The 24,835-nt window shown below is 36.9% G+C and overlaps 1 protein-coding gene across 6 annotated transcripts in view; it reads left to right on the top strand.

Moving 5' to 3' along the window:
• Positions 1–619: 619 nt before the first annotated feature.
• Positions 620–24,835, top strand: part of INTS10 (integrator complex subunit 10) — a 39,638-nt gene continuing 15,422 nt past the window's right edge. For 2 of the 6 annotated variants that reach the window (XR_009154851.1, XR_009154850.1), the window contains exons 1-15: positions 623–792; positions 2,745–2,812; positions 4,672–4,775; positions 6,314–6,453; positions 7,278–7,359; positions 9,072–9,212; positions 11,925–12,096; positions 14,420–14,589; positions 15,182–15,315; positions 16,074–16,227; positions 16,703–16,785; positions 19,722–19,874; positions 22,459–22,567; positions 23,385–23,464; positions 24,599–24,761. Coding sequence is in view for 4 of the 6 variants with exons in the window: in XM_058180450.1 (XP_058036433.1) it covers positions 664–792; positions 2,745–2,812; positions 4,672–4,775; positions 6,314–6,453; positions 7,278–7,359; positions 9,072–9,212; positions 11,925–12,096; positions 14,420–14,589; positions 15,182–15,315; positions 16,074–16,227; positions 16,703–16,785; positions 19,722–19,874; positions 22,459–22,567; positions 23,385–23,464; positions 24,599–24,761 (1,882 nt within the window). In the remaining 2 variants the exon portion in view is untranslated. Of the gene's footprint in view, positions 793–1,219; positions 1,243–2,744; positions 2,813–4,671; positions 4,776–6,313; positions 6,454–7,277; positions 7,360–9,071; positions 9,213–11,924; positions 12,097–14,419; positions 14,590–15,181; positions 15,316–16,073; positions 16,228–16,702; positions 16,786–19,721; positions 19,875–22,458; positions 22,568–23,384; positions 23,465–24,598; positions 24,762–24,835 lie in introns of all 6 variants that reach the window. The other 4 variants (XM_058180453.1, XM_058180451.1, XM_058180450.1 and 1 more) reach the window with 4 other exon arrangements.

Here is a 24,835-nt window from a genome sequence, read left to right as displayed (position 1 = left end):
TTCTCTGAAGCAAGTTAGATACTCTGACCGAATATACTTACCGCATTTAAAACGCATAAATTGCCTGCAAATTGTTACATAGTATGACCACAAATAGTACGAAATGCGTTTACTTTACAATTATGGTCGAGTTTTGGAAACACGTTGTAAGTAGCAAATGAGTACATTAAGAGTAAAAAGGTTTACTCTTTACGTCAATGTAGCTATGATTAGACAGCAGATTATCTTGTGTTGCCAAAAACTAATGGAAAATGCACAAAGTCAACTCTAAATCTTTCCTTAATTTAATAAATATTTTACTTTTTAAAAGTCCCTCGAAAACTTCATATACAGTTTAACCAAGCGCATGGTGCTTCAGGGAGAGGTCACAATTTAGCTACAAAAATCCAGGGAATACCTTCAGAGCTACCAGCAGTGAACAGTATCACTCCGCCTGAGAAATATATTGCAGAGTGATTTGTACAGTAACCTCAAAGGGTCATGATACGGAAATCCAATTTTCAAACCAAATAACATTCACTCCGTCCATAGAAAAAGACCGCGTAACTTCAGATATTGAGCATGCGCAGAATTGTTCTTCGACTTCATTCGTTCTGGGAAGTAATAGGCTCGATTTTCACTGGGCCGTATGTACGCATGCGCACAGTTTGAAAGGCCTGCAAGATGTCGGCGCTGGGCGATTGTGAGTTTTTGGTAAAGCGAGCCCGGGAACTCGTCCAAGGAGACCTGTGGGCCGCCAAGGCTTGGCTTATCACCGCGCGGAGCCTCTATCCTGCCGACTTCAACATCCAGGTTGGTTGGTTGTGAGTTTGGTATTCGGAATGCCGCCTTTTTACGTGCTTTCCGGTGCTTCGCTTCAGCCGATCTCTACCGCCTCTGACCTGCCGCTTTCCAGAGAACTTTATCCTTCGCATTTGGAGGCAGCATGTTGGTTGCCTTTGACAAGAGGCCCTTTTCCTTGTGCGAAGGGATAACCTTGGACGTTATAAAAACTTTGTCCTTTTTAAAAAACTTGAGTAGAGAAATCCAAGATCGTATTATTTGTATTATTCGTTATTTTTCCTCTGCTTTACATAGAAATAAAAGCAGTTCATACACCGCTGCAGAATTGAATCTTTGTGGGGAAACGGATTGTCAGATTATTGCTTTCATTATTTAAATATTCGTGCTCCCTGAACTAGGAAAAACAACTAGTGTCCCCTCCCCTTTTCTTCCGTAGTGCAGGATTAGAAGACGTTGAAGATAGGTTTTAAACTCTTGTAAAATAATTCATTTTTATTATTATTAAAATATAAATTGGAAAATTTAGTCAACCTAAAGACCTTTTAATATTTTGTCTCTTTTCTTATACTTTGCATGGACCAATGTATCTCCTCTTCTCATCGTTCCTATCACCCATCTCCTCCTACTTATGACTGTATGGCTGTAACCTTGTTGCTGGTATCCTTAAGATTTATATCGACTGTTTCCTAATATGATTTGATTGCTTATTTGTTCCCTATGACTATCATCAAGTGTTGTACCTTATGATTCTTGACTAATGTATCTTTTCTTTTATGTACACTGAGAGCATATGCACCAAGACAAATTCCTTGTGTGTCCAATCACACTTGGCCAATAAAAAAAACACTATTCTATTCTATTAATTTGTTTCTTTCTTTCTTTTTTTAGTTTATCTATGTTGCAAAGAATTCAGGGCAGTGTATACTTCCTCTTCTCTATTCCACAAAATTCTGTGAGAATTTTGCGAGATAGTAATTGGCTCAAAAATATGCAATGAATTGCCAAGTAGGGAGGGAGTCATTGAATCAAGCAGGATCTACCAAAGGATTTTAAACTCTTGAGTTAAGCCAACAAAGAATTCTATCCTATCCCTATCCCTATCCTCTCTCTTCCCTTTTTTTCATTTTCCCAAAACACCAGCCACACTGAGATAATGCCTGCTGAATAGTGTTTAAAGTTAGCTAGGGAGAAGAACCTTTAAAATCTGTACAATTCTGCTCTAACCTGTTGTACACTGGGACTCACTAATAAAGGAATGGCCTGCATTCCTTTTCAATAACAGAGAAGTCCTCTTTGTTAGATTGTTTTGATGTCACTTTCCTGTTGAAATCTGTTCCCTCAGGGAGAATAGGTTTTAAAAAAAATTGAATGAAAAGAGGTTAAACCCTTTTGGATTGTGGTCTAAACAAGAGCTGATGATTGTGATCTTTGCTAGAAAGGGATTAAAGTTCCAGAAGAGTGCCTACACATAATTCCTCCTGACATCTAATACTATTTAAACCTAAATTAGGGGATCAAGAATGATATAAAATGTTTACAGCCATGATCTGAATTTAATACATAAAGAATGTGGTGAAAAAGGGATTGCCTTTCATAAACTTATTTTGAAAGAAGTCCTTCTGGAAAAATATTATAATATAAAGGAAGTAGGCTTTCATTATAAAATTTGCAAGCATCAACCTTCGACCACCCTATTTTATTCAGTTAATGTTTTTCAGTAATCTCATAAAACAGTTGGGTTAGACCCAATTCATAGTAATTGAGAAACTTTGGGGACATGAACAGTGAAACTTGTAGAATACCATAATTTTAATATGATGGAACTGATGGCTCTATTAGTATTCATGGTTCTGTTCTTCATTTTTTTCTCATTTTAGTTATGGTAAGGTAGAAAAGTTTGCAATACAAAGATGCTCAGTGTAGGAATGTTTTTGTCTCTTCACACTCCTCTTGTTTTCTAGTATGAGATGTACTCCATTGAGAAGAATGCAGAACGAACAGCATCAGCAGGCAGATTGTTATATGACATGTAAGACATATTTTACTGGATTTTACCCAAATAAGGATTGAATGGATGGGATAAGCTATTTCATTTGTAATTGGCCTATTTTATAATAAGATATGATACATTCTATTCCCTGCAGATGACCAAGTCCTCCTCTCTGAAATTTAAATCAGTATGAGAATAGCTTTATCTGCAGTTGCTTTTTATTGTACATGTTGTACTTGATGCATGACCACAATTGAACTCAACATTTATGTTGCTAAATGAAACATTTGTTAAGTGAGTTTTACCCCATTTTACAATTGGGGAGGCAACATGGCATAAAGAGACTGTGGGAGGATGCATGGATAGCCAGAAACGAAAAAGCCACCAAGCCAGAGGGGAGGCAAGCAAAGATGATGCAGGTCAGTGGCGGGGGAAAACGATTATAAATATGGGCTAGCATGAATTTTTATTATGTGACCACAGGGTTGCATTGGTTGTAAGTTCAAGGACCAGTTATAAGTCCAATATTTCAGTGTCAAATGGTCACTGAATGAATTGACATTAAATGAAGACTACCTGTAATAAATTAATCTGATAAAATGGACAATCAAGATCATGAAAGATTTATTTTTGAAGAAAGACATCTAGGTTTATGGTGGTATGGAAATGAAAGATGTGCAGATAGATTCAAAGTGGGAAAAGTGCGTTGGATTCAGCATGTGCATGCTTGTACCTGTTGGAAATCTTGCTTTATCCATGTTTCTCATAGCACCCATGCAATACCAATAAAATGTGCATTTTCCTAGAACCACTCAGTAGCCCCCAGAATCTGGCAAGTTTTCTTTTAGCTATCTTTGATGGGTATAACAGGTGCACCCACATTGGGTCGAAAGTACATTTCCTGCTTTGGATCCAAATACTGATATCTTGGGGAGAAAATACTTAACATATATATAACATGGATAGAATTTGTCACCTAATGATATCTATGAACAATAAATTCAGAATAGATAAAAACATTTCTCTCATAGTTATAATTAATGTATGGAATTTGTTAACATATTTTGATGCTTAGATGGCTCTGAAAAAATAGGTAATAGAATAGTTGTGGCTAAATGGAATTTCAAGCTTTAAAGATAGAAGAACAGTGTTAAGTGAGGGAATACTGAATAGTTACTTAGAACCCTTTTAGCAGTCATAGAAGCTTCTGGGCTGACCTCTTTGAGCTTTTATAGAAAAATAAAAAACTTCACACATCTCAGCTTTATTATTACGATTTTTCAGTGCAAAAAGTTTTTGCTAGCAAAGAAATGTTTTATTCTATTTTATGAGAGTAAGCTGAAATTATATACCTCAAGCACAAAATTTCTTAGGAGAAACTGTTTAAATGATGAATATAACATTCTATAGGTACTTTTATATAAAAACTTTGTGTATTTTCCTGATTATTTTCTTTTAATTAATATCGTTTTATATATTATTATAAAACATAAATATTATATTAAATTTATTTATTATTTATTTATATTTCACATTTCTGAACTGCCCACCTTCCTCAAAATGTTATTTGCTAAGGTTTTTATCTTAAGTTTAGTACTTTTACTACTGATGTCTTCAGTATTAAAAAAATAAGCTATTTGGTTTCTAACTTTCCCCTTTTTTATCCTTAACCAATGAATGTTCATATTGTCCTTTTTTTTAACTTGTTGGTTTTTGAGCATTGATCCTTTGATTTGCTAATTTTTTTTTGCTGTTCCATAGTATAACTTGTACTGCTGTTAATATGACCAGTTTGGCAAAACCTTTTCACTTTAATAGCATGTTTTTCATAACAAAATTTCGGCTGTTCTTAGTGATTTCAAGTAGAAATTTCTCTTCTCCCCTATTTTTTATTTCAGGTTTGTAAATTTTCCAGAACAGCCAGTAGTATGGCGGGAGATTAGTATTATCACATCAGCACTTCGTAATGATTCACAGGATAAGCAAACAGAGTTTTTAAAAGGTATAAATTTCTTCTAGACTTAAGTGGTGAAATCTAAAAATGTTCGCTACCAGTTCTGTGCGTGGCTTGGTTATGTGACTGGGTGGGAGTAGACAACTTGATGTCACTCACGTCACTCACTGTTAGAGCCAGGAGCTGCACATTCTGAAGCACATTCTGCCCTTCTGAAGCCCCCAACACTTTCAGTTTCCCTCGTTTGACTGCCCAAGCGAACCGGGGAGGGGGATGCTGCAAAAAAAGCTGCCTTCCACCTGGGCCGCCTCCTCCAGCCAAACGTGCCCAGCTGTGCATGCCCTTTCCTCAAATGGGCTGTGCATGGGGCGCTCGGAGAGCGAGCAAGCAAGAGAGTTCACCAACCTCTGTTTTATGTGTGTGAGGGAGGGAGGGAGTGATCTAAGGGTCAAGGCACTCAATCTTCTGGCAGTGGCAGGGGCGGGTTCTGAGCAGCCCTGAGTCAGCCAACTCCACCTGACCTACTTCCTGAGTCTCGCCGTTCTCCTCGCCCCCCTCTTAAGCAGCGGCACGGTCTGCGGGACAACAGGGCCTCTCATTTTTCCCACAACACAGCATACTACTTGCTATCTCTGCTTGTCTGCTTGAAAGTGGCAATCTTCTCTTTCTCTTGAGAGGCTGCACCATGGATGCATCGCTTGTCGGGGCTGAGCAGGGAAGCTGCTGTCATGCCACTTCCCTGAGCGCAAAGCTAAGGCCGTATGCTTCCTTATCGGGCTGGCCACTGGCAAGGAGCCACGCGGCCAACAGCCACTCAATTCCCCACGCGCAGCATCACCTAATGAATGTTGGCACGGGGGCCTCGGCTGCAGCACTGCGCCAGCCAGCCCGCCCAAGCCCAAGTTCGGCTGGCTGCTCCATTCCCACCGGCAGCTGGGCAATGCTAAGCGCAGGGTATTGTGCAGCTATCGGCTGTGTGGCTCTTTGCCAGTAGCCAGCCTGGTGAGGAAGCACACGGCCTCAGCTCTGCACTCGGGGAAGTGAGGGGAGGTGGAGTGACAGCGGCTTCCCTGCTCAGCTGCTCAATGTCCTGTATTCAGCATCACCTGGCTTGGGCTGGCTGGTTGAAGCAGCACTGCAGCCGTGGTCCCTGCGCCAACATTCACCAGCGAGCACAATTTTAGTTGGGCCATTCAAGGCCTCGGCTTTGCACTCAGGGAAGCGAGGGGGAGTGCCGTGACAGCAGCTTCCCTGCTCAGAATTGTGATCTAATGAGATGGTTGCATTGTTTTTAACATATTTTTTCTACTAACTTGTTCTATAATGTTGCTGATATATTTTAAAGTTTTATTTGTTTTAATATTTTAATTTTACAATTTTTATTGTGTGCCATTTTTCTGCAAGATGGACAGCTATAAATCTAGAAAAATATTTCTCTTTGGACAAAATACTTGAGCTAATGTGTCTAAGCTCTTCCTTAGATTTTTATGTCTTTTTCTCCTATCTTTACACCTTATTTTTAGTTTCCAATTTTTACCTGTATCCTATCTTTTAAAAACATAAATTCAATATTGCGCTCCTTTTAGGTTTGTTTGAAACTCTTCCTGGCCGAGTTCAATGTGAAATGTTATTAAAAGCTACAGACCAGTGCTTCAATACTTTAGAACGGGCAGAAATGTTACTTTTGCTTTTACGGCGTTTTCCTGAGACTGTGGTTCAGCATGGGGTAAGTGGGTGAAGACTGTATGCTAAACACTTGCATATTATTTCTTTAAAATATTATAAAGCTTCACAAAACAAATGGATGTATTTAGAATCAACTTGGTAGATGAAAGTACAGATAGATAGGATAGAAATAAAGGCAATTTCTAGCAGCAATAACCAATATTGGGAGCATGAAGTTTGGCCTATTTCCTAATAAAATGTTAGTGTCCAAAAGCTTAATTGAGATGATAATGTAGTTTTGTGTGCATATTCCTTCCTTTTTACTTTGAAAATAACAAGTCCTCAACTTGTTTATACAGATACAGGTAATCCTTGACTTACAACTATTTAAAGTTACAACAGCACAGAAAAAAGTGACAATCATTGCAGCATCTCCAACGTCTCGTGATTGATATCCAAGACCTTGGCAACTGGCATGTATTTGTGATGATTGCAGTAGTCTGGAGCCATGTGATCATTATTTGCGATCTTCCTGAATAATTTCAAACAAGCAGAGTCAATAGGCGAAGCTGGATTCGCTTAGGGACCACATGATTCACTTAACAACTAAAGTGATTCATTTAATAACCATGCAAAAAAGCTCATAAAATTAGGCATAACTCATTTAATAATTGCCTTTCTTAGCAACCAAAATTTTGGTCCCAATTGTGGTCATAATTGAGGACTACCTGTATTTTTGATTGTGCTGGCCATAGCATGTTAAATAGCTGTAGGTTTTGAAGTATTAAGGAAAGAATTGTCAGCTTTATTTATGCAATATGTTACAAACAATCTGAAAAACATGTATAAGGAAGAAGAAACAAATTTGATTTTCTTTTTGCAAAGGTGGGCCTTGGGGAAACATTGTTAGAAGCAGAAAATATTGAAGATCAAGAATCACCTGTTAATTGCTTTAGAAAATTATTTGGTAAGAATATAATTTTGTTCCAAAAATTTTGTTTTATACATTGAAGGTTGTGATAATCATAGTTGTAAAATCTTTAAAATATATGCTTGAATATGAGTTGTATGAATAAATTAACATTCATTTATGTCATCTTTTTCCTTTGGTTTGTCAACTGTCAGTGAAGTTGGAATGAAAAGTAAAATAGGCATGGTGAATATTATTTAAATATTTAGAACAACTTGGGAAATGGGGAATAATGGCACTTTAATTTACTCTTTATATTTGAAGCTCTTCTATTCTTTTTTGTATTATGAGCTCTTTGGGAACAGGGAATAATGATCCTGACATTTGTAGTAAAAAAAACCCACGTTGAATAAAATTATACAGGTAGTCCTTAATTTATAACATTTATTCAGCAACTGAAGTTATGACAGTCCTGAACAAATGGTGGTTACAACTGGTCATTGGCGTTCTGGCTGTCCCAGCATTCCCATGGTCACATGATTGTGCTCTGAAAGTTTGATAACCCATCTGCACTTACAGAAAATCAGTGGGGAAGCCAGCAAGAAAGGTCACAAATCGTTGGAGTAAATCTTCATCACTTTTTTAATTGTTGTTTTTAATTTGTATTTATATGTATTTTAACTGCCTGTGAACCGCCCTGAGTCCTTAGGGAGATAGGGCGGTATATAAATTTGAAAAATAAATAAAATAAATAAATAAATAAATAAATACTTGCACATCCTCCTTAGCCCTTCTGTGCTCTCACTCATCCCCTCACATCTGACTTGTGCCATGCCTCTTGCATACTCTCCCTAACCCATGCTGTGCCTCTTGTGCACTCCTTTGTACCCTCATGTATCCTCATGCTGCACTTCTCACGACCAGTCATACCCTTTCTCACCTGGATTATGCCTCTTGCACACTGTCTCTGACCTGCGCTTTCACACATCTGTTCACACTCTTCCTACTCTGTACCATGCTTCTCATACATCCTTACACACCTTCTTGATTCTCCCTTGTACTCTTGTGGGCCCTCCTCAACCCATTCCTGCCCAATCTTTCCCTCCTTCCCTCATCCGTCTGCAGGCCTGGGAGTTGCAATTTCCTTCTGGCTTCCTCACTAACTTTGGTTGTGGGAAGCCAGTAGCCTCACCTAATGATCATGGGATTTGGTTATTATAAATATAATGATATATAATATTGGGATCATGGAGATTGCTGTTGCTAAGCAATGTGATTTTGCTATATGACCTCATTAATTAGCAACAGAAATTCCAGTCTCAATTGCCCGTTGTAAGTTTAGGACTATCAATAATGATAAAAATGCAGTTGATTGATTTATTGATGTTGTAAACCAGTCTAATCTCAATGATTCTGGATTTTATTTTTTTTTTGTTTACATTTATACCCCGCCCTTCTCCGAAGACTCAGGGCGGCTTACAGTGTATAAGGCAATTTCAAACACAGATGAACACAGATGGCTAATTTCAAACACAGATGAACATTTCAGAAGGAGAACATCTGAAAAATCATTTTCTTCTTCCTAAAAGAGAAAGAGTGTCTTTTTGTTGCTTAATTTAAATAAACTATTAGTTTTAGCTATTGTTAGTAGGACTTTATTTTAAAAGGATTGCAGATACCTTGCTTAAGGAATATAGATATCACTTTGTTAAATAATGACATGATGCAGGAAACTGACAAATTTAATTTGATTTCATTATCATTTTTAGTTTGTGATGTTCTACCCTTAATAATTAACAACCCTGATGTACGACTTCCTTCCACTCTGCTATACAAGTATCTGAATAAAGCTGCAGAATTTTATATTAATTATGTGACTAGATCATCACCAACAGAAAACCAATATCCAGGTAAAAACACTAGATCAAAATGCACTAATAAAGTAGAAATGGAAAAGTAGAGAAATTAATATATATCAAAACAGTGGCTTGGTTCAAACAGCATATGAATATTATTCAAGAATCTTAAAATCTTTAATGAAGCAGTATTACCATGTTTACATAATTCTAAAAAAGACTGATAGAGCACAAGATGGTTGGGGCAGAGGGGCCTTTGCACTGTGGCAATGGAGTGGCTAGCAGCAGTAACAGCACTTGGATTGAGGTAGATGCCTGAGAGCAGTGGCAGCTGGCTGAGACTACTCAAGAACTTGGACATTTACCGGCATGTGTTGCTGTGCAGGATGACCAAAAGGGCAAAGATTGGGTGGGGCAAATAAAAGTGGGTTCCCTGCAGTTCTAAGTTCAGTTAGGCTACCAGATCCCAAATTTTGATCACATGACTGGGTATGGTGGCTGCAATGGCTGTAACTTCAGGACTGGTGGCAAGTACCATTTGTTTAGTACCACCATAATTTTAAGAGTCACTGAATGAATTGTTCTTAACCAAGGACTATCTATATGTCACTCTCAAAGAAACAAACTATATTGTGGATTATGTGATGATATTGTTTCCACAGCAGGCTAAGATAATATCTAGCATTCTATAGCATCTGAATTTCAAGTTAAATTCTCTTTCTGGTGATTCATGGCAACAGTGAAAATGATTTATATTATCTTCTTCCTAGTTGCTTTTTCTTTTTTCCATAGTCCTGATATTTCCTGCACAATTGCCATCCAAATCCAAGACCTGTTCAGCTTACAAACAAAAATAACACTGGACAAGTATTTTGTAATAACATTACATTAATTTTAACCTTAACTTCCATGTTGTGTGATCCTCCCTTCTGGTAAGGGAGAATGTAAATTTGGGAACTGATTTATCATGGGGTTCTTTTATATTTATTTATTTATTATTTACTCTATCTATCTATCTATCTATCTATCTATCTATCTATCTATCTATCTATCTATCATATTTGTATCCCGCCTGTCTCCCAAAGGACTCAGGGCGGTTAACAGCCAATTTAAAAACACAATATCCAACAAGTTAAAAACAAGATAAAATTAATATAACTTATGGCCGAATTATCTAAAAACTAAACAATAGCAATATAAAACCCCATTAAAACAGCATTTTTAGGCTAGCCCTGCTCGATGGAATAAAAGAGTCTTCAGCTCGTGGCGGAAGGTCCGGAGGTCGGGGAGTTGGCGAAGCCCTGGAGGCAACTCATTCCAGATAAATACACTTTATTTTTTATTTTAAGAAAATTTATATTGCTGCCCAACCCAATCTTGATGAGTCTGAGCGACTTAATGAATATTAAAACTCAGTATAAAAACAATGAAAAGTAATAAACCCCAGTCCTCTGGCAACAACATCAATCAAATAAGCCACTTGATAGGCTCCATCCCACTGGGGTCCCCAGGCCTGTTGGCAAAACCAGATTTTCAGGGTCTTGTGAAAGAGTTTCAAAGTGGGGTTCAGTCTTGTCTCCATGGGGATGTTCTACACAGTGGGAGTCGTCATAAAATAGAAATATAATAGAATATTGTCATTTTAAATGTCCATTAATTAGCAAACATTAAAATGAAATTCCATTGCATTCAGCTCTCAAAAGAACCATTATGCATATACCCATATATATATATGATGCAGAGAAACATCACAGTCTAGTTCGAATGTATACAAGATAGATGGCATAAGGGAAAAAGTTCTTTTTAATTTTTAAATTTTTAAATCTTTTAATTTCTCCTTCCTGCCCCCTCTTATAATTTAGTTTCTAGTATTAAAACTAGAAACTACAATTACGATGCAATCAGAACATCTGCATTCTTTTGAAAAACTATCACTGTTGTCTAAAAGCAAAATATAACCAAGTAATGTAAAAAATCTAGATGTTTTTTGAGATACTTTCAGAACAAAATTGGTCTAAAATCTCTAGATTTTTATTACTCTGTATATGTATAAAGAATTGAATTTCTGCTTCAAGAGGATGGTAAGTTAAACGTAACAGAGAAGATAGTAAAGGAAAGGAAAAGGAATTGAGAAAATAAAGAGATGAAATTGAGGACCCAGATTATTGAGGGCAATATGCTGACTCTGTAAACAGCTTAGAGAGGGCTCTAAAGCACTGTGAACAATATATAAGCTTTAAGTGCTATTGCTGTTGCTAATTGTAATATGTACATTGTTTTGTCTATACAGTAAGGGGTTTTATAATGGATAATTCAAATGATGATTGACAGAAAAAAACACTATGCCTTTAAGAACAGATTTCTTAGGGGCACAAAGAATAACAGAAGTAAATTAATGAAAATCACAATTAAGAATGCACATAAAGAAAACAAATCTTTATTGATTTCAAGGATTAAAGATAAAAATGTTTATAGAATTTAGTGGGTCCCCCCCTATGTTTGTCTTGGATTTATTTATTTATTTATCAAATCTATATAGCTGCCCTTCTTACCATAAATTACTCTGGGTGGCCTATGACAATCAAATGAAACCAAAATATAAAAACAATCATTTTTAAAATATGGGCAATCATTTGGTCTTAACAAACATTGGAGCACATCATTAGTATTTCATATAAATATACATTGCTGGAATAAGAACTAAAAGTTGTTTTTGGTGTTGGGCTAATTTTTAATCATTAATTAATTGATTTTATTCATTTCTAGGAACACAGGACACATCTGATCTTGTGTCCCCTAATAAACGAAATGCTCAGAAATATATTATTGAAGGTCTGACTGAGAAATCATGCCAGATTACAGATCCTTGGGAAAGAATATTCAAAATACTGTCCGTAGTAGGTGTGAGATGTGAATGGCAGATGGATGTGGCAAGAAGGTTTGATAAATTGTTAATTTCTTAAAATATATCTAATTAACTATTTGATGAACTTTGGCCTGATTCTTCTTGGCAGAACAATACAATTGGTCCTTGACTTATAACATTTTATTTAGTGAACATTCTAAGTTACAACAGCACTGAAAAAAATGACTTAGGACTGTTTTTCACACTTAGGACCATGGCAGCCTCCCCTTGATCATGTGATCAAAATTTAGACATTTATTTGTGTTTATGTTGCTGTAATGTGATCTCCAATTCTGTTTTTACAAGGAAAGTCAATGGGAAACCCAGATTCATTTAACAATTATATTACTAATTTAATAATTCCAGTAATTATTAAGAACTAACAGGAACGTGGTGGCTACAGGGACGCGATGGCTCAGAGGCTAAAACGTTGAGCTTGTCGATTGAAAGGTCTGCAGCTCGGCGGTTCAAATCCCTAGTGCTGCCGTGTAACGGGGTGAGCTCCCGTTACTTGTCCCAGCTTCTGCCAACCTAGCAGTTTCGAAAGCACGTAAAAATGCAAGTAGAAAAAATAGGGACCACCTTTGGTGGGAAGGTAACAGCGTTCCGTGCTCCTTTGGTGTTGAGTCATGCCGGCCACATGACCACGGAGACGTCTTCGGACAGCGCTGGCTCTTCAGCTTTGAAACGGACATGAGTACCGCCCCCTAGAGTCAGCAACGACTAGCACGTATGTGCGGGGGGAACCTTTACCTTTACCTTTATGGCAAGAAAAGTCATGAAATAGAGTAAAATTTACTTAACATTCTCAATTAGCAACAGAAATTTTGGACTCAATTGTAGACATAAATTGAGGATTACTTGTATATAAAAATAATAGCCCATTTTTTCAACTTTGCAGTGTTTCTCAGTGACATATTTTTTTTGAGAAGGAAAACAGTCACATGATTTCCCATCTAGTGATAGTTTCACTTAGTGATGGAATTGCCAGTCCCAAGTATGTTTTCTAAAGAAGGGCTATCTATATTGAAAGTCAAGTAGTCCTCGACTTAAAACAATACATTTAGTGACACTTCAAAGTTACAATGGCACTGAAAAAAAGTGACTCACAACCATTTTTTACACTTACGACCATTACAGAATCTGGCTGATGAAGTTGTGCATGTAAGCTGGGCCTCTGCCCTGATCAGCTGGCTGTGGAGAGACTGCAATCTTTTCTTGGCTCTTGCTAGCCTTTGAAGAAGTCAGCTGCTGCAAGATGAGAGTTTCAGGATGAACACCCTTTAACCTTTCCCTTGCTTAATCCCCCCCACCTTGAGCTGAAGAAAAAGTTCAGTCCAAAAGCAAAAGCAATTACAGCCCAAGTGTGCATCAAAGAACATGGCAGAAACTGTATCCTAAAGACAGCCATGTGGGCAGCAAAAAGCTTTCCAAACAAACTGCCTCTTTTTCTTTAGACCTGAACTTTTTCTTCAGTACCTCAACTACAAACAAGCTATAGAAAGATTTTCTTTGCTTCCTTCCTTCCTTTTCTCTATACTCTTCAGCCTGGAGTCACTCATCAAGGTTAGTGTCTTTCCAGGCATGTGGTAAGTTTAATAAATGAGGTTTTTAAAAGGGATAGCAATTGGAGGGCAGAGGTGAAGAATTTAGTTTCAGTACCTATTGGCTAGGGGAGAACTGCCAACAAGTTTTTTTTTTCCTTTTCTCTATTGAAGAAATGAGGGTTTCTGGGAGAGGGAGGGGGTTAAGCAGTAGAAAGACTTTAGGAAGCCAGTTCTGAAGCTGCTGCCTTTACAAAGGTTAACAAGAAGCAGGAGATGTTTTCAGTCTTTTAATGGCTAGCTGATTTGGAGCGGAAAGCTTTGAAAGCGCAGCCATTTCCATAAGAAATTGTTAGAATGTTAAACGGACTGCTTCTGGTGACATGGGAAGCAGGGCCATGCATTGTGGGGTCCTCTCAGAGTGGGATGAGGAGAGAGAGATCGGGGTGCTATAGCATTCCTATGGTAGGTTATAAAGGCAAATGAATGCTGGGGTGCTGGAGCCACCATAAATTTGAAATGGGGTTGTATGTAACGTGGGAGGAGGGTGTCTATTTTAACTTTGAATGGCTATTAAGTGACTTGTCATATCTCAAGGACTACGTGTACTTACTTTTAGCTGGCATATATGAGCCTCCCTTATTTTGTATTGTTCAGAAGAACACTTAACTTGAGAATAGGCTCTTGGGATAAAGTAAGGAAAATACTCAGAAACGGGTTTTCTATTTTTCCATTAAATTAATTTTTAGAATGTGTTTTACTTTATTGTATTTTATAAATTCCAGTATAACTGAATGTTCTTTTATCCATAGAAGCTTTGGTGACATATTGCTGAAAATGAAAGATGTCTGCAGATACATAAGTAATTATGATAATGAAGCTCATGCAAAGTATAAGACCCAAGTAGTGTATTCCACAATGCTGGTCTTCTTCAAGAACGCATTCCAATATATCAGCAGCATCCAGCCTTCTCTTTTTCAGGGTGGGTTGAAATGATGCCCTTCCTGTATACATTTGGGCAGGTTTGCCAGAATTATTTTTGTATGAAGTCTAACTTAATAGTGTTATTGGCATTTTGAAATGAAGCCTTTGCATTGAGATAACATTCTATTTTCCACACTTACTACATTCACACTATACTCAAAATCTAATTATGGCATGAAATTATTGAACAGTTCTAACTAGTGATAATTGCACTATGTATTAGCATAATCCACCTTCTCTTCCTATGTGAGCCTTGGACGTGATCTATGTGCATGTTTTCATAGTTTTCATAGTTCTTTTCACCTTTTGAAATAAGAGCAGGAAAAATTTGGTGCCAGAACTTTAGAAACTACCCTCTGCTATTATTAGAAATAACTGGGATTTGGAATTTTTCTGTGGCAGCATTCCCTAACATGGAGCCTTTTAAGTATGTTTTAAATATTTAATCAAAGAAACATGTAGCATTGCTTACATTTTGATCATAAACATTTGTGGTATTAATAACTAACTTATAGTTATAAGAAGCATATATTACATAAACCAATAATAACAGGAAAAATAGAAATATTTTTTTTTCATTTTACACCTAGGATCAACTGCTTCAAACCAGGTTCCATTGATTCTCATCGAGGATGTGTCCAATGTTTTTGGTGATACAGATATTGAACGTAGCAAACATGTTCACAAGAAACGGAAACTTGCTGAAGGGAGAGAGAAAACAATGGTAATCTTCTCTCCTGTTTTTTATAGAAATATTGCAATTGGTTGTAGCATTTGAAACATTGCCGAACGTTTTCTTTCCAAAATACTGATATAGATTGATACACAAAATAAACTTGTCGAAGAGAAATTTTAAACTTTCAAGATACATTCTCAGTGTCTGTTTTCCCATCTTTAGAAAATCTTATTCAGAGGCAAAAATAATCCCAACTGTTAACAGCAGTCTGGAGAATAGTTAAAACATTGCTTTTCTGGAAGGCCGTTGGTAATTACTGTATGTATTTTTAAATAAGCCAGGAATTTTAGGTGCCAGAAATAAAATGTGTTCAACTCATTTGTGAATGGATATATCTGTGAGTATGTATTGGAATACCATACCTGTATATCCCCTATATACTTGTATGTAAATCCATCTGCAGATAAGATGACTCTCATTTTTTAATCAAAATATGAAAAATGAATAACCTATGGGATTACTGATGGGTAAGCCAATTATGAAAAATAAATATACAAAAATCTTGAGAGTTATCTTATTCAAGAGTGACACAATTTTATAGTATTGGTTAAAATTTTGAGGGATGGCTTATCTGAAGATGGACTTATATGTGGCAAGGAACTAAAGGAAGATCCATATCATTAATTTTGGTTATTACTTAAAAATTTATTATGGGTTATTTTTCTCTCGGGGAAATACATGACTTTATAGTTTGGTTTGATCTAGTCGATTACTGCTTGGATTTTTGTGTTTTGTCTTTGGAGTAGAGCTCTGATGATGAAGATCCTTCTGGGAAAGGCAAAAATAGGCTCATTACAATAAATGCGACAGATCTCCCAAATTCTGTTGAAGTACAAGAGAGCTTTAGATTGGCTAGAGAGAGCTGGGAACTTCTACATTCATTGGAATCATTGGATAAAGGTACTTTACTATAATATTAAAAAAATATTTAGAGAGTTGTTGTAATTGCCAGTTCTTTATGTTGAATCTAGGTCTTAGATTTTTGACAGGGAAGGAGACATCATTAATCTTTCCTCGAATGAGACTTGCTGAAAATCTTAAATTAAAAATGAATAATTATTTTAATAATTATTAACATCTACACTGTTACATTTTTACTGGGTTGATGATGCACTGAACTTCAAAATAAATCTATTGCTGTTGGTTTCATTGGAACTGTTCTCTTTTTGATTATGAATCTAATGAAAAATCAAATATTTTGATATTTCAAAGGAGCTAATGCAACTTGAGGCAGTTGTTTACATTATCAGAAGCAGATATAATATGTTTATAATCAAATTTAAATTGATGAAACTTATGTCATTTTCCTTGACAACTCAGGAAGAACTGCTTCAAAGACATCTTATATTTTAATCTACTTCCCTTCAATTTACAGAATTTACAAGAATTTGTGTGTCTTGGAAGACAGATACTTGGCTTTGGTTGAGAATCTTCCTCACAGATATGATTATCTATCAGGTAAAAAGTGCAGGAGCAAAGAGACCTACCAACAGTCAATTCCTTAAGCCTTTGTCATAAGCATTTAGATCAAGGGTCCCAAATTCATCATCTCCTGCCCTGGAGACAGCGAGGGGCCGGCCCCTGCCACCTTGGCTCCAACCCAGCCTGACTGGGTGCTCCCCCTGGGGGTGTACACTGGAGGTGTTGAGCACACAAAGGCTGGTATCCTAGGTGAAAGGGAAGTGGAGCAAAAAGGTCACCAGGGATGCCAGGCCCTGCGTGCTCACCACCTGCACATGCATCCAGGAGACAGGGCTGAGGTGGCAGGGGTGGCCCCTCACTGTCTCCAGGGCAGTCCTGCAGGCAGTTCTAAGGCTGACCATATTCAAGCCCGGATGGCTGCCACAAAGTTGTATGTCAGCGCCTTGCTCGCCACCAGCATCTCCATGAGGGAACACGGGGCAGGGAAATGGTAACAATGTCTGGGATCGAGAGAAGAATGTCTCCTTTGGCATGCCATGTGCACATGCGCAGCTGCACACACACACCCCATTTCAAACTTGGAGACTTTTATCCACATCTGAGCTTACAAACTGCCAATCATGTCTGGACTTGGGGATAAGGTTCCTCTGTGGGTAAAACCCCCCAAACTTGGAATGTGGTATGCGTGCATATGCTTGGCTGCTGGCAGTTTGGGGAAATAAGCAGTTTACAAGACATCGAATTGTTCCCAAGTTGAATTAGCCATTGCAACTTGTTCCATCCCAACCCAGCTGTCCTGAGTCAGCTGTGCCTAGAACGGCATCAAGATGGCCACAGCCATGCCCACCTAGTCACAGCAACCCGGCTATTGGCCCTTTGAGGGTAACCATAATGCTGATGCAGCCATCAATGAAATTGAGTTTAACACCATAGCTCTAGGTTTAACAATTGTCAATAAGCAAGAAAAAGCCTGCATTGTGGATGTGGCAGTCACTGGAGACAGCAAAATAGGAGAGAGATAATCAGAGAAAGTCACAAAAATATAAAAACCTATAAATAGAAATTGAATGACTCTGAAGAAAGCAAATGCAGTATCAGTGGTAATAGGCACCTTGGATATAATCCCAAAACAACTGAAGCACCATTTGAATACTACTGGCCTTGACAAAATCACCATCTGCCAATTACTAAAGGCAGCTTTACTCAGAACAGCTTACATTCAATATTGATACTTTTAATACCAGCACTATCAAACAATGTCTGCCTGTCTGAGGTCCTTGGGAAGGAATTGATAAGTAAGTAAAAATGCCAAATCTAGTCTAAACAACTGACTGATTGTGCAGTGAGCGATAACATACAGCCCTGAGTAATATTCACCAAAAGTCATCTCACCATCTGGATTAGGAATGGGTATGCAGCTCTCTGGAGATTCCAAATCACCTATCATTTATCAGCCATCTATTGATCTCGAGACATTTATTAATATTGATCATTTTGTAGAATCTTGGTTTAAATGAATGATGAAATGTTTTAACTTAACATTTTAAGTAATCTTATAATCTTCATAGCTCTACAAGAAAATCCCAAAGAAGAATGGAACAATACTTCATTGAGATAGACTAAAAATAGAATCTTGTATATCTGCCTGTATTTGCCCTTCCCTCCCTATAATTGGAGATGGGGAGTTGGGGATAGGGAGCCAGTCTGAGTCCAGTCTTCCTGGACTTCATGCTTGCTTTTGCACCAGTTATTGTTTTAAACGCTTCTGAATTTTTTGATTCCCTACAATTTTGATGGATTATAGATAGAATAATAAGTAGCATTCCCTTCTTAAAAGATTTATTGAAGAAATATCTAAAGCATTTTGATGTTTTATATTAAAAAAATATAAAGTGCTGGTAAATTTTAAAGCTGCTAATGCAAAATTTGCCTCTCACAAATTTAGTATGCTAAATTCAGAGCTTTGAGCGTATTTTTTTTCTTAAAACTGGAGCATAAGAAGGACAATACCATCAACTTTATAAGGCTCTTTTAAGATCTATAAAAAACTTGTGTGAAGCTAATTACTAGTGCAGTGTATTATACCTGTCAGTATTAATATGTTTACTTCTATATGAAAATTACTATCTAGAACAGGGGTCCCCAATCTTTCGGACCTCAGGGACCACCAAATTCATAATTTTAAATCCAGTGCACCACTAATATGATCTGCTTAATGACCGGCTGGATGGGCGTGGCTAGTTCATGTGACTGGGTGGGCATGACCAACTTGATGTCACTCACATCGAGGGGCACCGCGCTGGCCTCTATTTGCCCCTCCCCTCCTACCCACTCCTCCCCTGCCTGTCTCGGCTCCTTTGGGCCTTAACAGGAAGCAGTTTTGGAGCTAAGCAGCCACCATGAGAAAGACTTGGCAAAACAGCTGACTCGGTTCAAATTGGATCTGAACGAAAAGAAAACTCAGCAGAAGTACCTCACTGAGGACTAGGAGCATAGGCTTTCCAAGCAGAGGGAAGACCTGCAGGAGTGCAAGGCCAGGTACCGGCACCTGGAGGCTCAGCGGCTGAGATGGTCAGCCAGTTCCAGGCCATGATGCAGTCCCACTGGAATAAGGTTCTCCGGTTCTTTGCCACCAGCATCACTTTCCTCCAGCCTTCGCCCAAAGCTCCACCCCAGGAGGCTGAAGCGGACCCCAACCCACACAAAAAGACCCTGAAGGGGGAGACTCTCTGCAGCAACACAAGCTTTCATTGCATGTGATCCAGGGGCCATAGTTTGAGGACCCCTGATTTAATGCAATATAAAAAATGCAAATAATTGGGGACCACCAAAATTTTCTCGCGGACCACCAGTGGTCCATGGACCACCATTTGGTGACCGCTGATCTAGAAGTCATGGAACTTTTGTAAATTATTTGCATTGTAAAATGGAACATTATTTTTTCAGTGATTTGATTTTTATTCTTTTGAAAGGGTCAGTATAAAAAAGCAATTGCCAGTTTACATCACTTAGCAGCTCTGCAAGGACCTCATTCTCCACAACAAATTATGGGGCAAGGATCACTAGAAAATCAACGACCTCTAATCCAGTTAGCGGCTTGTCATTTTGCCCTTGGAGAATACCATGTAAGCCCTGCCTGCCTGCCTGCTTTTTACTGCTAAATTTAGGATTTATGAGAAATGCAGGTTACTGAGACCAGATTCAAAATCTTTCTACTTTAGTATATGAATTTGACTTTCAATTTGATTGGGATGAGTGAATACTACTGTGTTTCTATGAAAATAAGATCCTGTCTTATATTTTTTTGAACCCTGAAATAAGCGCTTGGCTTTATTGCCATGCACTCAAAAGCCCAATTGGATTTATTATCAGGGAATGTCTTATTTTGGGGAAAACAGGATATATTCATTTATATATAGCTTATCAGCTTTCTTTTCATGCAAGTTGAAGAATATATTGCACCAGTATAATGTATAATATTTACACTGATAGTAATGAGGTGACTAAGGTGTTGGACTGACACTATGGATTCAGAGGCTAGTCCATTTTTGGCCATAGACGTTCACTTGCTGACTATGGACCAGTCATTCTCTTAACCAACTCTACCTTACAATGTTGCTGTATTGTTGGAGAAAGTAGCAGAAGGGAGGACTACATATGCCATCTTCAGGTTCTGCATGGAAATAGGAAATAGCTAACAGAAACTATATGTATATTAATAAAGGACAATATTTGTAGCTCGGGTTGAAATGGGGGGATCCTAAGTGCTCTCTGAGCTTGCTTGTTTTCTTGCAGACATTTTATTACCCTACCTAGGTAACATCAGTGGGGAGTTGTCTTAGAGATTCTTTGGTTGGGCTGTGTACTGATGGCTCTTTGGTAGTTTCTTAATTGGGGTATTGCTTACTTGATTGTTGGTTGGTCGGAAGTTAATCTATGCTGATCTGAGTCCTGATTACTAGAAGTGCTGGAGTCTTTTTCTCTTTTGGGCTTTTGATTGTCTCATTTGCACAAATAGACAACTACAACTACCGGTACATGGCCATGGTAGCCCACAAGTCAACTAAAGCCCTTGAAAACATCCTAAGCAAACTAAAAGACACAACAAGCCCAGAAGAAAAAACAGGAGTTATCTACTGCATACAGTGTAAGAAGCTGCAACAACCACTATGTAGGACAAACAGCCAGAAGACTGGCAGAAGACTGTTCATGTATCCATGAACACAAACTGGCAGTCAGAAGACATGATGAAAATTGTTTAATGTCAAAACATCTAGACAAATTTAACCATAGTTTTAATTGGAAAGATCTAACAATCCTAGACCTGGCCAAATCCAAAGAATGTCGGGGAATTTCTAGATGTCTGGCATTGAGAAATCAGTCATCAATAGAGACATTAACAGCATCTATAGACTATGAAAAGGAGACAATCAACCTGCCCAAAAGAGAAAAAGACTCTGGCATCTCTCCAACAGTAATCAGCACTCAGATCCTCATAGATTAACTTCAGATAACAATCAAGAAACTGCCAAAGAGCCATCAGTAAACAGCCCAGCCAAAGAATCTGTAAGACCGTTCCTACCCACATAGATAGCAACACACTAGTATATAAACTGACAGAAAACAGCAGTCAGTGGCACTGATGATGTTACCTAGTTAGGGTAATGAAATTTTCTGCAAGAAAATAAGCAAGCTCAGACATCATCTAGGACCTCCTATATATATATTATACAATTTATACACACAAACAAATTACATTAATTTCATTTAGGCCCAGAAGCTGACTGGGTGACTTTGGGCCAGTAACTCTTAGAATCATCAATAAAGAGTGGTTTGATTTGGGTTAGTAATTATGGTTACATCCACTCACCCATCTACCTACAAATATATGTGCGCCTAGAATTGTGCACCCGTTTCAGATCTTCCATTAAGTTCTCCCAGTTTTACCTGTAAATCCCAAGTCATAGTTAATGAGATGTGTATTTCAGTTCTATTTTTAAATCCTATTATTTAATCTGAAGAGAAAGACAGACAAGTCTTTGAAATGAAGAAGCCAGATGTGATTGCATATATTGGTTTTTCTTAGCAAACTTAATTTGCCGAAGAATTACACTGTATCCATTGCAGCTTTACAATTTGTAAATCAAGTTCTGTTGTAGTGCATTAACTGAATCTGAATAGGTAGGTTACCTAATTCAAATACCATTTTATCCATAAATCTATTCAGTTGGTCTTAAGCAGCCTCAGTCTCTTTTGCAATGTATATATTCAGCAACACAAGTTATTTTAATTTAATAATAACTTGAAGGTGGCTAAACAGTAATTCTTGTCTTTCAAAAATAAGATTTCTTTAAGCAGTACTTTTGACATAAAAAATTCCAAATATTTCAGTATTTTCTCCCTGCTGAAAGGATTCAGGTTTATTTTGACCAAGATCAGCTGGAGTTTCCTTTGTGAGCAAAACTGGAAAGAAAAACTGAAAACCATATATTGGTTGCATGACCTGTAATAGTAGTCTTCAGTGTTCACTCTTTAATATTATTACTACTGGCTTTCCCCCCACTCAATAGATAGAAGGGATGTCATAAAATGTACTTTCTCTCATTCCTAAAAACAATATGGTAACACAATTGCTAATTATTTTTCTTTGTTGTAATTTTTGATGTTTCAGACATTTCATATATATTGAAGCTTACCTTTTCTTTTTAGTTGACTTGTGAAAAAATTCTTGACTTAATGTGTTACATGACACTTCCCATACAAGAAGGAGCCAAAATTCAAGAAGATCAGTCTATATTAAAGCCAAAATTCAGGAAAGGCAAGTTATTACTTTATCTCCAAATTGTAGATGAAGAAAAGAATAGAGAAATAAGTAAATTGGAGTTTTTTAAATTATTGATTTCTGAAAAAATATTGAAAACTGTAAAATCTAGAAAGGGCTGTTGACAAAATGACATAAAGAAAATATGCTGCCCTTTAGGAAGAACTGTGGGTAAAAGCAGCCTACAGATTTTATATTAAAATAGTAACATGCTCTATTCCCAGAACTGGAAAAAGGAGTGGATAATTTGGGGGAAAATAACAGACCATTAGAATTACCAGTAATGGTAAGAAAAGAATTATCTCTTACTAAGCCCCTTCTCTGGATTCTAATAACTTACTAGTGGCTTTCAGTGGGAGTAAATATATATGGTAACATCTGGTCTAGGAGTAATTGCTCCCCACTATACAGGTGAAAATAACCAAGAGTTGAGTAGCTTATCACAGTGTAGGGCTGTGTAAATTACTTTACTATTCTGGGATGTAAAGATGATACATGAATACTTATCCAAATAAAGAATCATTTATGCCAAGAAATTAATCTATTTAGCACAGGAGTGTAAATTAAAGCATTCATACCTGGTTTTTGCTTAAACATCACCAGGTAAAGGAAGCCAAACATTATGCTGTGTAGTCAGCCACTATCAAACTGCTCTTATTGTTGGGAGGACTTTTTTCCTAACATTCAGTTGGAATCCGACTTTCTGTAACATAATCACACTTTATAGATATTAAAATGAATAAAATTTTAAGTCTGTCATACTTGCTTTTAATTCTATTTGATGTTAATATTTTCAAAACTATTATTTGTCTAGTTTCAGAGTTGAAGCTTTGGCCATGCACCAGTAAAACTGTTATGCCTTACTGTCTCAGGTTACTATTAGCTTGTTTTAAGGTAATTTATTCTTATTTGTGCTAAATAAATTGTTACTATAATAATTTTTTTGATATTTTCTTCCAATTTTTCATTCTGTTCATGTTGGCCTCAGTATCTATGTTAGCATGTATTAATGCAGTGCTTATTAAGATACAAACAATTTGAAATCAGCTTAATTGAATCATTGATATCAAGTAAACTAGAAGTCAATTTTAAGAGAGTTAAACATGGTTACCCTGATTACCAGTTAGTAATCAAGTTGCTGTCCTAATTGAAGTTTAAACATTTTCCACTTAAACGCTGAAGAATAACAAACATTCTTATAGGAAAATGAAGTACTAAGCAATATCTAAAAAAGAAACGCATTTCTATATATTTGGTAGGGGTCAGTCTAAATAAATGTTCCTTGTAGTAAGTGCATCATTATTGAGAAGAATCTTTTCATAGCCATTTGTAGATCAAATTTGTAGGAGACTTATAAATGCTGATTACTTCTTTAAGAAAGGAAAGATATAGCAGGATATTTCTGGGGCCTTCCAGCTGGATGTGAATTAAATGATTCCTTCACTGTTAAAGAATGTGGAAGAAAAAAATGACCTTTCAATTCATGTTAATCCTAGGGGTGTCCCAACACTCCTTGAAGTAAGTCTCATTCTCCTCTCAACATTGAAGGTACTTTGTGAGGACTATTAAGTAGAATAATTGACTATCAAGGTCATCTCAAATTTATGAAATTTTATTGGTTTGAATTGGCATCTTCATTTTTTAATATGAATCTTCAGTGTGTCATGTACATGACAAATGTTGGAACAATTATTTTCTACAGTGGTGTCATAACAGATTGGAAAAAATAAAGGTAAAAATTTTTTTCAAAACATTGAGAGGATTGACTTCATGAGTAAAACAATGGAATAAATATTTTTCTTATAGGAATAAATTGTGTTTTTCAGAATATTCCACCCTAATAACAGCTCACAAATTTTATATTTTGTTTAGAATAGCATACTGGGAAAAGTATGATTAATATTTTTGAATACTAAAACTGATTCTTAGAAAAAAATGAAACAATTTTAAGTACATCTGTTTATTACGTTTTTTTGTAATTTTCTGAGATGTTGTTTACATTGTTTGGTTTATTTTTTTTCCTAACAGCTGAAAGCTTTCACAGACAATAGGGATGATATGGCATTGGGTCATGTGATTGTGTTGTTACAGCATGAGTGGCCAAGGGGTGAAAACTTATTCTTGAAAGCAGTTAACAAAATCTGCCAGCAAGCAAACTTCCAATATGAAAATTTTTTCAACTACATTACAAGTATCCTTTGTCTTATTGGACCAATATAGAAAATAAACAGTTTGTTCAAGGAAACCATATTTTCCTGATTATTA

Source organism: Ahaetulla prasina, chromosome 4, assembly GCF_028640845.1.
Source record: "Ahaetulla prasina isolate Xishuangbanna chromosome 4, ASM2864084v1, whole genome shotgun sequence".
Lineage (NCBI taxonomy): Eukaryota > Metazoa > Chordata > Lepidosauria > Squamata > Colubridae > Ahaetulla > Ahaetulla prasina.
This window is presented reverse-complemented; position numbering and strand designations above follow the sequence as displayed.